This window comes from Orbicella faveolata, unplaced genomic scaffold (assembly GCF_042242905.1).
Source record: "Orbicella faveolata isolate gen_17 unplaced genomic scaffold, um_ofav_v1 contig_25, whole genome shotgun sequence".
NCBI classification, from domain to species: Eukaryota; Metazoa; Cnidaria; class Anthozoa; order Scleractinia; family Merulinidae; genus Orbicella; species Orbicella faveolata.
In genome coordinates, this window is record NW_028301553.1 from 13,009,261 (window position 1) to 13,028,577 (window position 19,317).

Below are 19,317 nucleotides of genomic sequence, written 5' to 3' on the forward strand. Positions count from 1 at the left end.
ATATCTACAAGTGCTCACTTAAATATTATATTTTATAGTAACTATTCATCTGTACAATTATTTAATTTTTCATTTACCGTAATCAGGGAAGTAGTCTGTAGTCTGTTACCTTGTCAACTTTCACCTCTCGCGCGTATTGTATTAAAATTAGTTAGATCAACAGAGGAAAAACAATGTCAAAAGTAGTCAAAACGTGACACTGAAGCAGGTACTTGCGTGACCATCAACCTTTTAAGGAGCGCTTTGATACTCTCGCGATTTGTACAATAATGTTTTTCCGATGTTAATCAAGGAAGACATAATTGTACGAACTGAGAGAGTAAATTGAACTTGAAGACATTAACGACCTTTTGGAATACGAGTCTTGGGATTCAACGAAGTACAGATTTTCTGCTAGTGGAGAAATTTAGTACCACGTTTATTACGGTAAACAGAAAATGCAAGATAGGTTTGTTTGCTTTCCAAAAATTTGCAGAACAATTAAGATCGATTATTAGGTTTACTGAGTAAACGCTTAAGTTATCTACACACTTTTACGGGAAAATGATAACAACGCGATCTGGTGGGATTTTGGTCGTTGGTAGGATAAACAACTGTGATGCTAAATTTTGGGTCTGACAGCAGCTCTTCCAAGATCTCCCATGAATGGCTCGATGCCATTCAAGAAAACAACAGCACAAACAACTCAAACAATGCCCCTGGCCCTAAAACAATAACAGCTGTCACACAAATAGAAATCACTAGCTTACGAGAACTATACCTCCCTTTAATGTTTCTTACGTTGGGTTATTGTGGTAATTGAGGTAATTTACTTAAGACACCACCCCCCCCCCTCCCCCCGGAAAAAAAAAACGATTATGTTTAGCTAAATTTACCCTAATTTCCAGTCATAATTTTTAACATGTCATGCAGCTAATAAGAGAAAATGCAATGTTTGTTTGTCACTCCAGAGGGTGTACGTTGCTTCATCGAGACAGCTGAGAAGGATCGAGTCAGTGAGCCGATCACCAATCTACAGTCATTTCTTAGAAACGATCAACGGTGCCAGCACCATCCGGGCATTTTCACAACAGGAGCGTTTCATCCGGGATAATTATCGCAAAGTGGACGAAAACCAAGTTGCGTATTATCTATCTATCTCCGCTAACAGGTAACTTCGTCCTTAAGCACCGAGTTAGTTTGATACCAACATGGAAACTACGGACAGTAACCGATAAGGAAAGGGAGAAAAACAGGTACATAGGATCACATGCACGAATTTGAAGGAAAGAGAAAGAACAGCCCTTCGGAACAATAATTGATTGCTAGCCTCATTTGCTAGACTCTGCTCATGGCAAAATTTAACTAAAGTATTTTTAATTTTTATTTTATTTATTATTTATTTATTTATTTATTTATTTATTTATTTATTTATTTATTTTTTGCAGATGGTTGTCTCTTCGTTTGGAGTTTATTGGGAATTGTTTGATCTTCTTTGCGGCATTGTTTGGTGTGATCAGCCGGGATAAGATTGGCGGAGGTCTTGTTGGACTTTCTGTGACATATGCGCTTCAGGTAAACAAACACACAAACAAACAAATAGTTTAACTCTTTATCTCCTAAGTGTGATTTCTTATAGGCTTAATTGAAAGGGACGCGTACGCATCATACTCAACTTCACGCCGTCGTATCATGGAAACCGTTGATATCTGTCTTAACGTGTCCAAGACTTATAGCTTTGAGAAACATTATTCAACAACCTGCCCGACCCCTTGCAGTATTTCAAAGTGTAATGTAGCTCTTATATGGAAGTCCCTGTATCACTCAGTTTTCGCTTGCAATACCTCTTCTTTAATATTTTAACAGATCACTCAAAAGCTTAACTGGATGATCCGAATGTCGAGTCAACTGGAAACTAACTTGGTATCAGTTGAGAGAGTCAACGAATACTCTAATATAACAACAGAGGTAAAGATAATGTCAGTTAAAGACAATGTCAAAGTCAAGTCGGGGAACAGAACACTTGATTTACCATATTGCGAGTAGCCTAAATACGAACCGCCTTAACTATTAACAGCTAATTCAACAATCACCACATGATTGTAAATTGCGGTAAAACATTATATCGTGGATATCGTGAAGCTATCTTTCCTTTAATAACCATATTTCTTCTCCTTGAGCGTTCCTCTAAGGGGACTTCTCCACAATCAACAAGTTGATCAAAGTGTCTGTGATAGCAAGGCGAATTTGAAGTGCTTCTGCGGAGAGCAGCGCCGAGCCTCTCAAATTATGTTTGAGAGCAGCCATCTTCCTCAAGAAGTACGTACATGTCGTGAAATGTTGATTAGCATCGAAGTGAACCTGGACTGATTAACTGAATAACGCGCGTGTATTAAGCTCGAGAAGTCTGGACTTGGGCACATGTTTACTTTCATTTTCGTCAAATTTCAGGCCGAGAGAGTTATTCCGGACAGTCGTCCGTCACGTGACTGGCCACAACAGGGAGTAGTCTTATTTGATAATTTCCAGCTGCGATACAGAGATGGGCTGCCTTTGGTGCTGAAGGAAATAAGCTTCATGATCAAGCCAGCAGAAAAGGTATTGTTGGTCAACGTTTTAAAAAATCCCATATAACACGTCCGAGCAAATTTGTAATAGACATGGTGAGGGTAAGAATTGACCCTCAAGCTAAGCCCTGTGGATAAGGCTTCACCCAGTCTTAGTTCTTGGGAAAAAAATGTTTGAACAGTGTTTAACAACCTTGTTGGGATGATGTTGGATGATGTTTTAGTATCATCATTCGAACGGAGGTTCAATTTACGGCGTACTTTCGTGCAACATGTTCAAGCATTTGAAAATGTTATAGCATGTGGTGTCCATGATGCCGCAGCACTATGATGCTGTATGATAGTCGATCTAAAATGTTGGGACTCATGATTTAGTTAGCTATCATACACCTTATACTGCACTGAACCGCGTTGCTCGTCTGGTACCGTAATGATTCGATTTAGCGCCCCACTTTCCAGTAAGCGTACTCTCCTGATAAGCACTCCCCACTGAGTGCCGTTTTTTTATTAAGTGCACCTATTCCAATAATCACCCCTTTTCAATTAGTGCCCCCATTGGGTAAGTGGCATTCAAAACAACGACATATATAGAATAGACTGATTAGACGAGAATCTAGCGTGCTTTCACATCTGAACGTCATATTGAACATACTGACTTGGAATAATGAAGCATGCAGTTTTATGAACCTAAGAGCCCCTATTATTACAGTTGTTGAGTTTAAGTTCCCCGTAGTTGTTCGTCAAAGTCCTGTATTGCATTCAAACGTTTATTTAAAAATAGAAAACAAGCGCCCCGTTCCTATAGTAAGCTTCGTCCCCTCTCCAAAAAGCGCCCTCGATTAACCTAACAAAAGTAAATTAGCGCCCGGGAGCTAACATAATAACTAGAGCGGTTTTCAACTGAGTGTCGGAAAAACAAAACCAAACTAATTACTTACCAATTAGACTACTCAGCCAATCTCAAACCGAAGTAAAACCAAAACCAAAACCAAAGTAATTGCCTGATTACTTTCCACACTCAATTGAAAACCGCTCTATTACGGTACTTTTTGTGAAACCAATATCCAGGGTGATCGAGATCAAGATTCTCCTTACCGTATTCATAAATACCAGGGGATAGGTGATGAGAATACGGCTGTTCATCAAGAACTAGAACCTCAGTTTGTTAACATTGATTAGTTTTGTATAGTGTCCTTTCGACTACCCTCCTCTTACATTCAACAGATCGGCATTGTAGGTCGTACAGGAGCGGGAAAGTCTTCTTTGGCTTTAGCATTGTTTCGTATTCTGGAGAGAGCTGGTGGAAAAATTGTTATTGATGGTGTTGATATCGCTACTATTGGACTGCGAGACCTCCGCTCACGACTCACCATCATTCCGCAGGTATGAGTTAAAAATTTCCCAACTATGTTGTCAGAACTTCCTGCCAACTGGCTTAATTTTTAATAATTAACGATGGGTCCAACGTGTTTTAGGGGACCAGAGAGGGACTAACATGTAAACGTCCTCTAACTCGTGCATATGTTTTCAGTAAACAACATTAACAATCATGAAATGACGCCAGCATAAACTTCTTTGTGTCGAATCATCTCGCGGGTGATTCTTCAGTGGGAGACCAACTGAGATCGTAAAAAAATTAAGATCCGGTTTAGGCAGCGTCCACAGTACGCCTGAGAAATCTGAAAACGCAGTTTTATTTTTATGGTTAGGCTTACCATCCATACTGATCCGTCACGGAAACGGTGCTTTTCGAAAACGCTCTTCAAACCGGAAAAATTTGAAAGCGCCGGCTTTTTTAATTTCGTTTTCGTGTGGAAGGAAACATTTTTAGAACGGAGCTTTTCGAAAACTATGTCGCGATGTACGTCGTGCGAAAACGATATCATGCGACTTCCCTGACCGAGTTTTTCTGAAGCACAAATCCAAAATGATCGGTGATTGCGTCGGTTACGTTTTTAAATTCCCACGGCGTAGTGTGGATGTAAAACGTTTGATGCGTTTTCAGAGCGGAACCTCTGGTTTCAAATTCCTCCGTTATAGTATAGACGGGGCCTAAATGTCGTGTTCTTACAGGATCCCGTGTTATTTTCTGGAACTCTCCGTCTAAACTTGGACCCGTTTGACAAGTATACTGATGAAGAGTTGTGGAAAGTACTGGAAGTGAGTCACTTGAACAGATTTGTCTCAGGTTTGAATGGAGGACTGCAACACATCATAGCAGAGGGAGGAGAAAATTTGAGGTACAAATTTACATAAGACACGTGATTGAGAGTATTATATTTGCTATACATCTGAGGGACGCATAACTCCAGTTTACACTGTCGGGTTCGTCGGGCAATCTTTAGGCTAAGCAGGTGGGGTTAAGGTAACGTAAGATCGGTCGGTTTATTTATTTATTTACTTTTTCAATAATCTCCTTCGCCTCCGCGAAAAAAAAACCCTGATCGCCATCCGATGGTACAAATTTGTTTTACCGTAAATTATTAATCAGTGGCAACCTTTTTAGATTTTACTTCCGGTATATATTAACCTGTCTGGCACGGTTGGCTTGAAATGTTGAATACTCCTGTTTCCACTCTGATACACTAAACTAACAAACGATGGTAAATTGAATTTGCTAGAATTATTCTAAATTTCTGCAACACAGGAAAGATATCTAATCAAATATCGAGATGTAATCTCTCTGACTGGATATTTATATCGCGCGAAAAACCGCAAGCGAGATGGTCGACAAACATCGTTCAATTGCGATTAGATCTGTCTTTCGAGAGGGGTACGTTAAAGAGAGCGCGACAAAATATTCCCTCGCTTAATTAAACCTTCACAATATTTTGTTTATTTTTCTTCAGTGTTGGTCAGCGGCAGTTGGTGTGTTTAGCGCGTGCGCTGCTCCGTAAAAGTAAGATCCTGGTTCTCGATGAAGCCACGGCCGCGGTGGACCTGGAAACTGATGAGTTCATTCAGCAGACGATTCGGCGTGAGTTTGCTGACCATACAGTGCTCACGATTGCTCACAGACTGAACACTATAATGGACTATGACAGGTAATAACATCCTTTTAAACAACTCGCCGTCAAACAAAGAAAGTCAATAATTCGACCTGAATAGTCTTTGCTCGCCCCTAGGCCTTTTCAGAGTTTGTCCTGTCCTCTCTTTCAATATGCTAAAAAGGTGGCTCTGTACACTTTACACATACATCAGAGAGGGGGTTGGGTAGCAACTCGTAAGGTCTCACTTGAATGGCTTGATACCCTTTGAGAGGACAATAGAACAAACAACAGAAACAATGCTCCTAGCCCTAAAACAATAACAACTGCTAACAAGTACAAGAATTACAAGTTTACGAGAGCTGCTACACCTCTGAGAAACATTTTACGCCAGTCTCAATTTGAAACATAAAAGAAGCTAAGTAAGTAAGTAAGAACTTTATTTAAGTGTCAATGTATTTAGCCCATGTGGGCTGATGGGAGACACTGCCCACTATATAATAGACTGATATCACTGACTTGTCCCAAGTCGTCTCCGTTAGGGATAAATTCTCAGATTTGATGATAGTTTTCAGACAAGAGAAGGGTAAACTGTTGTTCTTCTATCGTGCAAAATGAAAATGATTTAATTGAAGCTATCAATATTAACCCCCATTATACCGAGAAGGGGAGGAAGAGGGGAGGACGGAGCGAGGCTAAGGGTCAAAGTTTTAACAATTTTGAACGCTTCTATGACTTGAAAAGCGTTGAAGAGTAGAACTCCAAATTTGAATAGTACTTTTTGCGGAGCAATTCAACTGATTTCTTTTTGTGATTAAAGGAGCTCAGTCATGGTATTTTGGGTTTTGTGGCCACGTACAAAATTATCTAAATTAACTGGAAATAAAACACCAAAGAGATAATAATAAATTTAGGCTAAACTTTTCAAGAGGTGCAAACCGTGACGTAGCTCCTTTAAAAAGTCTTTAATAATTCTTAAAACAAAGGGTAAATAAGCCGAAATTTAAAATTGAGATACTTTGGTCCTTATTTTCAGGGTGATGGTCCTTGACAATGGATCAATCGTGGAATTCGACTCGCCAATCAAACTACTGGAACAACGAGGACTCTTCTACGACATGACACGCAACGCGAAGCTGAACGTTTTGTCCATCAATTAAAACAAGTGACGCGGGGCAGTTGGTTCTGTGTGGTACTCGACAGATATTTCAGGTCCTAGACATCTGGAAATCTTTCACGACAACTAGTTCGTCATCTTTACTAATCTCGCTCAGATATGGGAATGACATTACTACTTTACCTTACATCTCTGAGTTCGGTTCGTTGCGAAAAGTGAAGACGAAATAAACTGAAAAAGTTGTTCGCTACTCTCACTGTTATGAAGGTTCCGGCAGTGGGGTTAACTGTTAGTCGTAAAACAGACAAAAATTTATCCGTTATTTAGGCGCAAAAATTAGAAACTTTTAACCGTTAGCCGTGAAAAGCAATTTTAGCCACGAAAGTGAGCGTCTCTAGATCTGTTGTCAAGACTTTCTTGAGTCTGGTCTTGTGGCTTGAAAGCTATAGTAGTCTACAGTTCTTAAAACAATATTTTTTACGTCCCGGAATGGTCGTAAAATCTTGAGGTGGCGGAACACAGTTTACGCGCACCCTTTTGCTGGTGGAATTCAGCGAGCGCTCAAGGATTGCAAAAACAAACATGCCGTCAATAGAGCGATCATTTTATTTACTCAATACCCCCACTATCTGTGCTATTTTTCTCTATTATTGAACGCAGTGTATTGATAGCTTTAGTCTTTTATTACAAAGATATATTAGAAAAGCTAACGATGCAAAGGACCCAGCAATTCTCAGCGTTTTCTTTGTTACCGTTTGAACCCAGTTAAATGCAGGGCATGCGCGGTTGCTCGAAAAATTGAGACCGATTGCTTTTGCAGAAACTTGCCGATTTCTAACGATCCAATAGTTAGAATTTCAAGAAATTTAGCAAGAAAATAGTGCAGAAACTACGTGAATGATCAATCCAAAAAACTCTGAATTTTGACATAGGGAATTTTTAATAATACAGAACATGCAGTGAAAACGATTTACGGCGAATTACGAAAATCTTCTATGTCAAAATTTTATTAGAGCAGTGTTGACAGACGGGATTTAATGTCAACTCGTAGTGGGCAAATGATGAAAAAAATACAACGACTGGATTTTTTGTAAATAAACAAAAACCATTTTTCTAAGCCTTGTTTACCAGCCCCGTTGCCGTGGCAACAGCACACACCTTAGCCAAAATGCGAAAATAAACCCTTCTGTGGTTAACCTTGACCCTTGCAAAAAACGGGTGCCAAAGCATAAATAGTTTAAAAGTAATGGTGAATTAGGCATAGGCACTTGAAAGCTGTGTTCGGCCACCTTAAATATGTTGTAGAGAAGTCAAAATAAATTATTAACTTTTTTAAACAATGGAAGTTAATTGTTAACTTCTGAACACAATGGTAATAAAATTCCAATTTCTGTTAACCGTAAGCAAAATAAATTAAACTAAATAAATAATTTGCCCCTTGGGCATGCCATAATAGCTATTTGAAACAACATAGTTCGAAATGGCCGCCGTATCGCCTAAAAGGTCTATTATACAACTTAACGAAGTCTTTCTATTACAAAGGAGCTCAGTCAAGTAGTTTGAGTTATTTTGTCCACGTGAAAAATTACCTTTAGCTCTCGGTACAAGAGGAGAGGGGGTGATGGAGCCTCTCCCCTGGGTTTTCGTTCTGTTAAGGCACAGCGACGTAAATTTAATTGATAAGATAGCCCTGAGCTTCCTCTACAAGATGATACGAGTTTTGGTTATGACGGCATGTGACCCGCCCTCTTGAATCTGCCATCTTGGATTTCACTATTTTTTTCAAAAAGTCAAGATATAACCGAAATTAATGCAAACTCAAGCCAAAATGCTTATAAAATGTACAAATTGGTGAATTTCAGCAATTTCATGAAGAAAACTGGAAAAATACAAAATTATGTCAAAACATTTTATTTTTGGCAAAACCTACATGATATTTGCAGTCGCCATGGCAACGTCAAAACTGATAGATACACAAACGACATATCAGAATTTTCGCAGAGGAGGAATGAACAGCTACTGAAAGTTTTAACCCCTAGAGTATATCATCATTTCGATACAGTCGAACCTCCGGTTGCGACCATCTCTCGTAAGCGACCACCTCTTCTCAGCTACCAGTTTTCCAAAATACCAAAAGTTTTCAAGTCAAATAACTATATTTGGAACCTCTTATAAGCGACTACCTCTCGTAAGAGACTGCGACCACTTTTAGAGCTAAAACTTTAATTTTTTTGTTTTTGTTTTTAACCTCCCGTAAGCGACCACTTGACAGATAATAGTACAAAAATTGCATGATAAAACGTTATAACATTATCGCATTCCTTGGTAGCAAGAGACGGAAATTTCTCATTTGGAAGTGCTGGATTTTTTTCCTCGAAATTGACTTTTCACAGGAATAAAACGTTTAAAACAAGGGGTAAGTCTCTGCAGTTTACCATATGCTAATGAGGCCAATTTTTGACCCAATATGGTCTAAGCTCTCGTAAACGACCACCTCCCTTAGACGACCACCTAGGCTTGACATTTTGGGTGGTCGCTTACGGGAGGTTCAACTGTAATTTGAAAACATCTTGTAGGGTTGGTGGCAACCACCCCCCCCCCCCTCCCCCTTGTACGTCCGACGGTTACATTGAAGGAGGCCTGAAAATAGTAGTTTACTAAGATAGTAAAACACCAAAGAGAAGATAACAAACCATAAAGGAACAAAGACTGTTAAGGATGGAGAAGATTAACACGGATTAATAAAAAATTTAAGCTAATTTTGTCAAGATTGCACAAAGCGTGATGTAGTTCCTTTGAGGACCAAGTAGCAGCCGCACACTATTCTCACTTTAATACTTCAGCTGTCAAGCTCCATGATCGATCCCAAAATTTAAGGGTCACATTATTCTACTGAATTCAAACAATGGCTCTAACAAGGTGGATAATCCGCTATTTTATTCTCTATTCTACGAAGGCGAGATGGTCGACTGTTTAGACATGTTGCACTTTAATTTGCCAACCTTTTCACGGTTGTTGAAGCGATAATAGATAAAGGCAATAATAAAATATTCAACAAGGAGAAAAAGATTTTTTCAACATAATAGACCAATTTTGATATATCAAAATACTGCCTAAAACAATAGACCTCAGTACGAGACTCTGGGGAATAACTACAGAGTTATTGGGGTTTATTACTCAGAGCCTCGTGCTGAGGTCTATTGTATTAGGCTGAATTTTTATATATCAAAATTGGTCTGTTAGTGGCGTCATGCCACGGACATAGGAGTACAGGCTTGGAACAACTTTTAACTTGCATTGCAATGTTTAGTGGAGAAATGTGGAATGTGTTTCTTTGCAATTTTTGTTTCTTTTCTTTCTTAAAACGATATTCAAGACTTCAAAACTAGGCTCTTCCAACAAAGCCAGCTCACTATTGTGAGATCAGTTGTTTTTATCACTCCACCCGGCGTTTTTTTTTTTCCCTGAAAACATAATTTGTAGGTCTTGATATAAAGAAACAATATTAAGCCAAACTAACCCTCTCCCAATCCCGCCCCAACTCCGTTCTATCCTCGCCCGACCTCGAACACTTGGAACTCTGACTTCTAAGAATACAGATCGATCTTAACTTGATTGTAACATAGATCTCCCTTTCTGCCATCACCTTATAGAAATCCTTGGCCCGTCATTGCCACCAACCAAATTGTTTCTGGCGCGAAACTACTCCCGCTTTAAATTTCCATTGCAAATTATTCAAAGTGCACGTGCTGATGACGATAATTATTTATCTAATGTTTAGTTATTCGCCATCACCTTCGTTGGTTCTCACTTCATCCACGGTTCTACAAAAAGAGAAAGAAATGTTCGCTAACGCAAGCTTGTTAAACATGACGGTTATGGCGTTAGTACAAAGATACAGATATGCTTCGTGTTTAGGTAACGATTACTGGACCTAAACTATGAACGACGTATTTCACGTGAAGACAAAGTACACGCGTGGTTAATCCTGGCGGTTTGGTCGAGATTGTACGGCTTGAATGTAGCTTTCATGTCTGTGGTTCATGTTCAGTCGGGTTGGCACAGCAAGCGACGCCATTTTTGAATCACTTCCTACAAATTTGTGCAACAGTATGAGCAGATTTTTCTCTATTCAGGTAAATACATGAGCTGTTTTATAGCGAAGGTTCTCTTACTTCTAAGTCTGGCTGAAAATATCGTTGAGACAAATTGATTTACTGCTTCGAGTCTGAGACCGCTCCTTCCTTTGTCAGTAAGAAAACATAGATTGACTTTCGAGAGTCCAGGCATCACATGCAAATGGCGTTAAAGCTGCCGCTATCTTAGCGATCATGAAATCTCGAGATCAAACAATTAAAACTGGATATCTTTGAAGTCAAGCAATTTAAATTCGGTGCCACCATATTCATTAGACTTTTATATTATAAAAGATGTCCATTTTTATTGATGGAAAACCACAAATAACCGTCCACCTATTATTATCGTCTACTTTTGCTGAAAAAGTCTTTTCAAATTCTGTCCCTGTGTTAAAAAAAGAACACTAAAAGTTATTACAATATTTTCTCCGTCTGTAAAAAATCAGTGTGGTAGGCCAGTGGCTATCCCATAAAAGCTTGGGGGACTGACAGATTGACTTATTGACTACATGCATTTGACTGTTTGATGAATTGATTGATTGATTGATTGATTGATTGATTGATTGACCGACCGACCGACCGACCGACCGACCGACTGACTGACTGACTGACTGATTGACTGATTGACTGATTGACTGATTGACTGATTGACTGATTGACTGATTGACTGATTGACTGATTGACTGATTGACTGATTGACTGATTGATTGTCTGATTGACTGATTGATTGATTGACTGATTGACTGATTGACTGATTGACTGATTGACTGATTGACTGATTGACTGATTGACTGATTGACTGATTGACTGATTGACTGATTGACTGATTGACTGATTGACTGATTGACTGATTGACTGATTGACTGATTGATTGTCTGATTGACTGATTGATTGATTGACTGATTGACTGATTGTCTGATTGACTGATTGATTGATTGACTGATTGATTGATTGACTGATTGACTGATTGACTGATTGACTGATTGACTGATTGACTGATTGACTGATTGACTGATTGACTGATTGATTGTCTGATTGACTGATTGATTGATTGACTGACTGACTGAATGAATTGATTGACTGGCTGACTGACTCACAGACTGACGGACAGACGGATGGACGGACTGACAGACTGAATTAATGAACGATTTGCTGATTTCCCTAGCAAATGACTGCCTCACCCATGTGACTAGCCCGCTGATTTATTGATTGATTGATTGATTGACTGATTAGTTGACTGACTGTTGGTTGGTTGGTGAGTATAGTATAGTATAGTATAGTATAGTATAGTATAGTATAGTATAGTATAGTATAGTATAGTATAGTATAGTATAGTATAGTATAGTATAGTATATCTTTATTGCGCCTTACTCTCCAAAGGGAGGTATTGGTCTGTTTACAATAAAGGTTTAACATTAACTAGTACAATAAGAAATAACATTCACTTGATTCTTTTATAATTCAAATAAAATTAAATAAAAATTATAATGCTCATTTCGTTTGTAAGTTGAGAATCTCTTTTCTCTTTTTAAACATTAAGTTGATATATTTACCTATTATTTTTGATGTAGCTCTATTGTCAGCTCTAAGTAAGTTCTCTCGTTATCGCTCAGATTTGTGTAAAGTGCATCTTTGTTTGAAATGTGAGAATGGAGCTCACCTCTTATGGTAGCGTACCCCTGGAAATACATTTAGAAATGCTGTTCGTGTTCTACGCAATTTTCTTTGCATACTAAGCATGTGAGTGAGTGAGTGACGACCTGGCCCCCTGGCCCCCTGGCTAACTGACTTATTGCTTTCACATGTGACTGACAGGGTGAGTAATTAATTGATTCACGCCTTGCTTAATTGAATGACTGATTTCGACTGACTGACGGACTGACTAACTGACTGACTGATCGGCTGTCTGACTGACTGACTGACTTCTTGCCAGCTGCCTGCTTGAGGGAATGCTTGACAAATTCATTGGTTGAATAATTGATCGATTTTCTGCTGTATTGATAAGGTTGATTAACTAAAAAGCTTATTGACTGAATACCGACTGACTTGTTGATTGATTTATTGCCTGCTTGATTGGTTGACCAATTATTCGAACTGACCAACCGGACTGACTGACTGACTGACTGACTGTCCACTCTCTGTTTGCTCATTTTGGCCAAAATAGAACTGTTGCTAGAACTTGTCTTTTATTCATTCATTCATTCCAACCAAGGCAATGACTTCATTGACCTCAACGTACGAACATCACACAAGTTTCACCAACAACCTCAAAGCATACATACATCTGCATACTTTATGGAGTAAACATCTGCATAATAAGAGCTGTAACTTGCACGTGCACAGGGCATTTACCAGTAAGTGTTTCTACCTTTTTTTCTGTTGACGTACATGTAAGAAAAAAAAACCGGGACATTTCAAACCACGATTATTAACTTCTCAGAAAGTTGTTCTGTTTAAATTTTCTCTCCTCCAGTTTGGATGCTGGCCTATTCTAAACTCCACAAATCATTGCATCTGAAAACTTGCCAGGGAAAGGGATAGGCAGTTGGGAAGGGAAGGGACAGGGGTCAGTGCTGTACTAAAATACATGAAGGATATTTTTTTCAGAGATTTCTCTATTGCTTTAACATGCACCCAGTGACATTTCAATTATCAAACTACAGCTCAGGTTTGATAATAATAATAATAATAATAATAATAATAATAATAATAATAATAATAATAATAATATAGATTTAGCCAAGGCTAAAAGCGAAGCTCTGGGCCGGGTTGTTCAAAGCCCGATTAAGCTAACCCAGGTTAAGCGAGAATTTTGATTTGAGTTTTGTAACTTTGCGGTGAGATTTTCTGCTTTTATTGTTTGGCCTTCTGTTTTGAGTTGGAATAATCTCAAAATACACAAAACACGAGCAGTGAAAAACATCTGTATACAAGAAAAATTATATTTCGGTTAACTTTAATCCTGGGTTAGCGTTAACCGCCTTCCGAATAACCCCGCCATGATCGTTAAATCTGTTACATCGCAAGTGTTCCGTAATTGTGTTTGTCGATCGATTGCATTTTTTGTCGGTCCCCAAGTTCAGAGGACTTTAAGTTGCTCATTTCAAGTTCATTTATTCCGGCCTGGGTCAATATTACTCCTTAAAATGAAAAGGAATTTCTAGCCTCAGGCTTCAGAGTTAATGTCTTGTTCAGAATCATTTATCCCAACAAGGAAAATCATGGCCTGTCTCAAGGCTAACATTCTGCTGTAAAAACACTGATTGATTGCTCAAGGAATTAGTTTGTTTTGGTGGGGTAGAAATGTTTGGGTAATCCTTTAGGAGGTTATGAAATTCTTAAGACTCTGAAGCAAAATTTTAAGAGAAAAGAATTATTTGCACATTGTTTTTATGGAAGTTTAGCAAAAGTCATGTACAAAATACTTACTAGTTACATATTTGATTTGTAGGCAAGTTGTTAGAGACATAAATCACAGGATCAAGGACCGGGGACCCATGATCGGGAACCCAGGACAGAGAACTCAGGGCAGAAGACCCAGGACAGAGGACCCAGGACAGAGGACCTAGGACAGAGAACTCAGGACAGAGGACCCAGGACAGAGGACCCAGGACAGAGGACCCAGGACAGAGGACCCAGGACAGGGAACCGAGGACTCAGAACAAAGGATCAAGGAGCAAGGATAGGACTGAGACAATATTGATGAATGTAGGTGCTCGATGGCCGAAATTGCAAGTATTACGACCATGTTTTGACTTTGTCAACTCTTCTTTTTCAAGCGTATGCAGGCTACCGTATATCATCATCTCTAGTCTGAAACACGGCAAACTGGATATTCGATGGGAGTAACCGTTAGTATGTGCTAGATTTGGTCAAGAAATGGAGCGAGCGAAGGAGAGACACTGGAGAGAACCATGCGACGAAAGCATCCTGAAGAAATTCACAAAACCTTCAAGGTAGGTTTTGTATCAATTTATATTTCATCAAATTCGTTGGCCAAAACCCTATTAATTAAATGTAGGTAACAGACAAGATGATAAAAGATACTTTTGAAGCTGATTTTCTCTCTCTAAAGCCTGTTTGAGCCAAATACTAGAGCCCTCAAAATGACCAATTTGCCCCGCGTGTCTTCAGCACCCATGGCCAGAATATAGTTTTCCCCAAATTGATTTTCATGATGATATTTAGAAACGTCAATATCTGTGTAATCTCTGACGCTAATTTGGTTTATGTGGAAAGAGTACTTTCGGAGAAATTACGAATATGGTTGTGCTTGTTTTTCCTGCTTGACAAAATGGCTGACAGGGAACACAGTAAGACGAGCATTTTCTTCTTGTTTATAAAACCCAAAATATTTTAACGGTAAATTTTACAAACTGGGAGAGTGGCTCTATCATCTGTATGGATTTCATTTGATTTGGTTCACATGCACCCGAGAACCAGACTCGTTTCCTTTTACTTTTTGAGAGTGGAACGTTTGCTCAAAACATGGTCCTGAGGCCGACGTCATCTAGTGCGGTTACCATGGCAACGATACATCTGCCGATCCAAATATGGTTGTTTTTGTTTATCCCCCAAGGTAACCTACCTCCACACAAAAATTGAAGTGGGGTTAAAATTTTTCATTTCCAACTTTGCTTCAATTTCCTGGAGAATTGCTCTTAAAAGATTACACGGTATTCCACAGACGTCTCTCTTTTAATGTTAAAGGCTTCCTATTCGGACATATAAATTTACAAAAGCTTCGCTCTCCTAAGACTGCAAAACAGTCCTGTTCTCGAAAGTGACCTAACATTTCTTTGCCTCTCTCCTCCCTTGCGGTACGTTCGCATCGACTCTGACGATAAGGGGGAGTGTGAGGAACCGTTATTTCTCGGGGAGGGTGAGATGACAGATGCTGTTGTCGTTCTTCTCAGAAAGAGGATGAGCGGGAAGTACACTTTGTTTAAGGTACGCCACGATGTCTTGGCACAGCGGGTTTCCGTTATAGGTACATTACTTGCAAAAAATTGTGGACGGTAAAATTTCGAACGTTTTATTTCGGACACTTTTTGTTTCATTTTGGACAAATTTCAGACAAAAATTTCGGACAGTTTGCTGAAACATAGCTGAAGTAAGTTTACGCCAACAAAACACAAATTAGACTGAAAAAATATATATGAAAATGATAGTTTTACTGCGCCCTCGAGATTTTACAGATACACCATCAAGCCATTGCGTATTTCAAGCCTTGTCTCAACTAGAGTTCGCTCCATAAAGTCGGGCATCAGTAAAGGAAATTAAGAGCTCTGGCACTAGTTGAAGCTTAAGAATTTCGGACGGTTTTATTTTCGGGCACTTTATTCGTCGGAAATAATTAAAATCGTCCAAAATGTTTTGCAAGTAATGTTTGTTGCTGTCGAGATGCTCAAAAACCAAAACATATCTAGTCCGCAGGAAACCTATTCAATCGATAATGGTTATATTTCCTGCGGGTTCTTATCTCCCAATCACATTGCCAGTAACTCTGGAACAAAGAAAGCATCAAGTTTTCTGATCTTTTCTAAGTTTTGCTTTGTTCTGTCTCGCAGGAGCCACTGTACTTGGACATGTGTGTAATTTACAGAGATTGTGGTAAGTTGAAAAAATAGGTCCGCAATGCGTATATTTATATATAGAGATAGTCTTATTAGAAAAAACTGTTTTAATTGAGCAATTTGTAAGGGTTTAATCTCAAACTTATCAATAATTCATTCGACTTAATAAATAGGGGAGATCATAACCGTGACGTTGGTTGTGACTTCCTCTGAAAAGATATATCATTAGAGACAGTGGCTCACCACATTTCCAAACTTTTCGAAGTTCATCAAAATACTCTACTGTGAGTCGTATTTTCAACTTTCCTCTCAATATTTGGAAATGTGATAAAACACGGTCTCTCTTGTTTGACATATCACATGAAGTATCGCCTCTCATTGGCTGCATACTGTTTTATTTTGCTGCAGAGCGGAAGGACGCCTTTGAGATCATGTCAGTAGGCAAAGAGACGTACGTTTTCAGAGCATCTACCAGTCGCGAGTATCGAAGATGGCTGAAGTATCTTAGGCTTGAAGCAAAAGAACTTGGAGGATGGAAGAGACGACGTCACGGACTTCCCAATATCATGATCAAAAATCTGTAGATCTATTCCTGTAATGATAGTATCCATGTAAACATTTGCTTCAACAAGTTGCAACCTAAACAAGCTGCCTGACAGCCCATATTTAGGTCGTCACGCAACGCTTCTTAACTGGGAGAATCGTTGCGTGACAATGCCTTCAGAAGGAGACTACCTCATGACGAACAGATTGAAAAGTATACATAGAACAATCCCTCACGTACAACCCTTACTAGTCGTTTCTTTTCCGACCATCTCGAAAATCGCGGAAACGCAAAAAGCAAAAACGATAGAGAAAACAAACAAAGTCATGTCACTTGTCGCTTGTCACTTGCTAAAGAATATAATATATTTTGTGACCTTGCCCCATATACATTGCGCAGAGAGAATTGTAAAACAGAAAAATGTAATATATTGTACAAATTTGTCATCCAAAATAAATTATGAATAGATTATCATGATAACTGCATAAGTGTCTCATCTTCGAGAACATGTGCAAATAAAAGACGCTTCCGATCCTACCAAAGTTAAAAAAGTTTGACGCCTTAAGCATTTCGATATTTAATTAAACACCTTTAAAATTTTTCAAAATAAACCCAACATATGAATCACAGCTTTTCTTAAATGGAAGAGGTTTATCTGCATGTCTACTGTGTGAAAGCGTCAAAGCTACAGCTCATTATGATTAGCAAATATATCGCCGTTTGAATTTGTGAGTATCGAGACAAAACGGGTCCAGCTCCAAAATGACGAGATTGGGCTCTCTGAAGCTCATCGACCCAATGACCAGTTTCTAATGTTTTAATATCGTGTTTTAATTCATCCGAGTTAAAGAGGTTTTCCCGAACAATTGTAGGGCGCTAAAAGGGAAGTGCATATACATTGTAATTCGCTAGAAATATTGGGAAATTAACAATTAACAAGCTAAACGGGAGCATTCAAAATGCTACAGAAAATCCACGTAGTACAAGACGGCAAAATTCAATTTCATAACAAAAGTTGCGAGGAAACGTGCGTGGGAACAACAGAAAGTTAGATACAAAATAATCTCTGGAAAAACCGCGAATCGCAAGAGGGCACTGAGATACATTGGAGGCGCTAGAAAAAGCGCAAAACAGAGGTCGCGTGATGTAAGTGAGGAACGTGCAATGGGAAGATCTCAATTACTGGATAAGAATACGCATAAAAACAGGCACAGATAATCAACACAGAATGCAAAAGAGCGAAGCACTTTGAATTAATGACCAGATTTGCAGGGAAACGCGCACGAAACGAAAGTTCGATGCAATGGATCCTCTGGAAAAACCACAAAAATGGCGAGTGCGTAATGCTTTGGAAGCGGGGGGAGGAGGGTGGAGGGGCTGACACACACTGGGGAACTTACGAGCTAATGGACAAGGGGAGACGTGAAAAGAGGCAAGAGATAATCAAATCAAACTGATGATCAAATTTACTAGGAGTAGCGCATTGAAAAAAATTTAAAGCTCTGGGATTGACGCCAAAACAAGGAATACGGAAAGCGGGGTTGGGGGAGGAACACAACCGGGAACCCTCATGTTAATGAACACAGAGACTAAAGAAAATTGTGGTAAGACGATGCAAGTTGAATTTCATGACCAAACTCGGAAAGAAACACGTTAGAGCATTGGAACGGGAAAGGACAGTCAATGTAACCTCTGGAGCGCTAAAAGCAGGGAGAATCTGCGCTGTTAACATAAAGCCTGGGGAACTGAATTTTTCCGCGTTTTGAAAATTAGTGGGAAAATATTCTCTCGTCAGTATGAATGATCAAGGGATCTGTATAGAGTTTTTAGGAGTATGTGTATTCTAATTCTTCCTCTTGGCCCGAGAACTATGGGATCATCTGTTCGCACCCAAGATGCATGGGACTATATGTGTGGGACCATTTATACCCAAAATTGTAGGGGGGCTATGTTTTTTAAAGTGGCCGTTGTAGAGAGGTGAGGGTTAGTGGGAGGTGCTACTGTACTCGTGGTTTGCACATGTGGTACCGTTAATTTTGCTTAACGGATTGATAGAGAAAAATTGACATTCTTCGCAATCTAGTGGGTTTACGGAGGCGGCTGAATACAGAGGTGAACAGGATTGCAGCCAGCCTGTGAATACTGTTGCCTTTGATACCATATAACCCAGCATACACTGAAAAGGTCATTTATTTTTTTCCCCCAAGATCTGAACCTATTAGGGGAAGAAAAAAACGCGCCGCAAAACTTGATGCTGGCACTTTGATGGTATTCCTTTCAACAGTTTCCTACAATCAAACAAACAAGCAGTCATCCAGGAATTTGTCAGTTGGAATTTGCGGTTCTGCATTTATAATGTTCGCAAGAAGATGTGCGGAAGTTTTTCGTTAATGGTGGAATTTGGTGATCCA

At 39.2% G+C, this 19,317-nt stretch overlaps 1 protein-coding gene across 2 annotated transcripts in view; it reads left to right on the top strand.

Moving 5' to 3' along the window:
* The window catches only part of LOC110055818 (multidrug resistance-associated protein 1-like), a 30,081-nt gene extending 22,034 nt beyond the window's left edge, over window positions 1-8,047 (top strand). For both annotated transcript variants that reach the window (XM_089293609.1, XM_089293608.1), the window contains exons 21-28: window positions 951-1,150; window positions 1,428-1,554; window positions 1,846-1,947; window positions 2,431-2,577; window positions 3,771-3,929; window positions 4,620-4,786; window positions 5,396-5,590; window positions 6,570-8,047. In XM_089293609.1, the coding sequence (XP_089149735.1) occupies window positions 951-1,150; window positions 1,428-1,554; window positions 1,846-1,947; window positions 2,431-2,577; window positions 3,771-3,929; window positions 4,620-4,786; window positions 5,396-5,590; window positions 6,570-6,693 (1,221 nt within the window). In that variant the 3' untranslated portion in view covers window positions 6,694-8,047. The remainder of the gene's footprint in view (window positions 1-950; window positions 1,151-1,427; window positions 1,555-1,845; window positions 1,948-2,430; window positions 2,578-3,770; window positions 3,930-4,619; window positions 4,787-5,395; window positions 5,591-6,569) is intronic.
* Window positions 8,048-19,317: the final 11,270 nt, after the last annotated feature.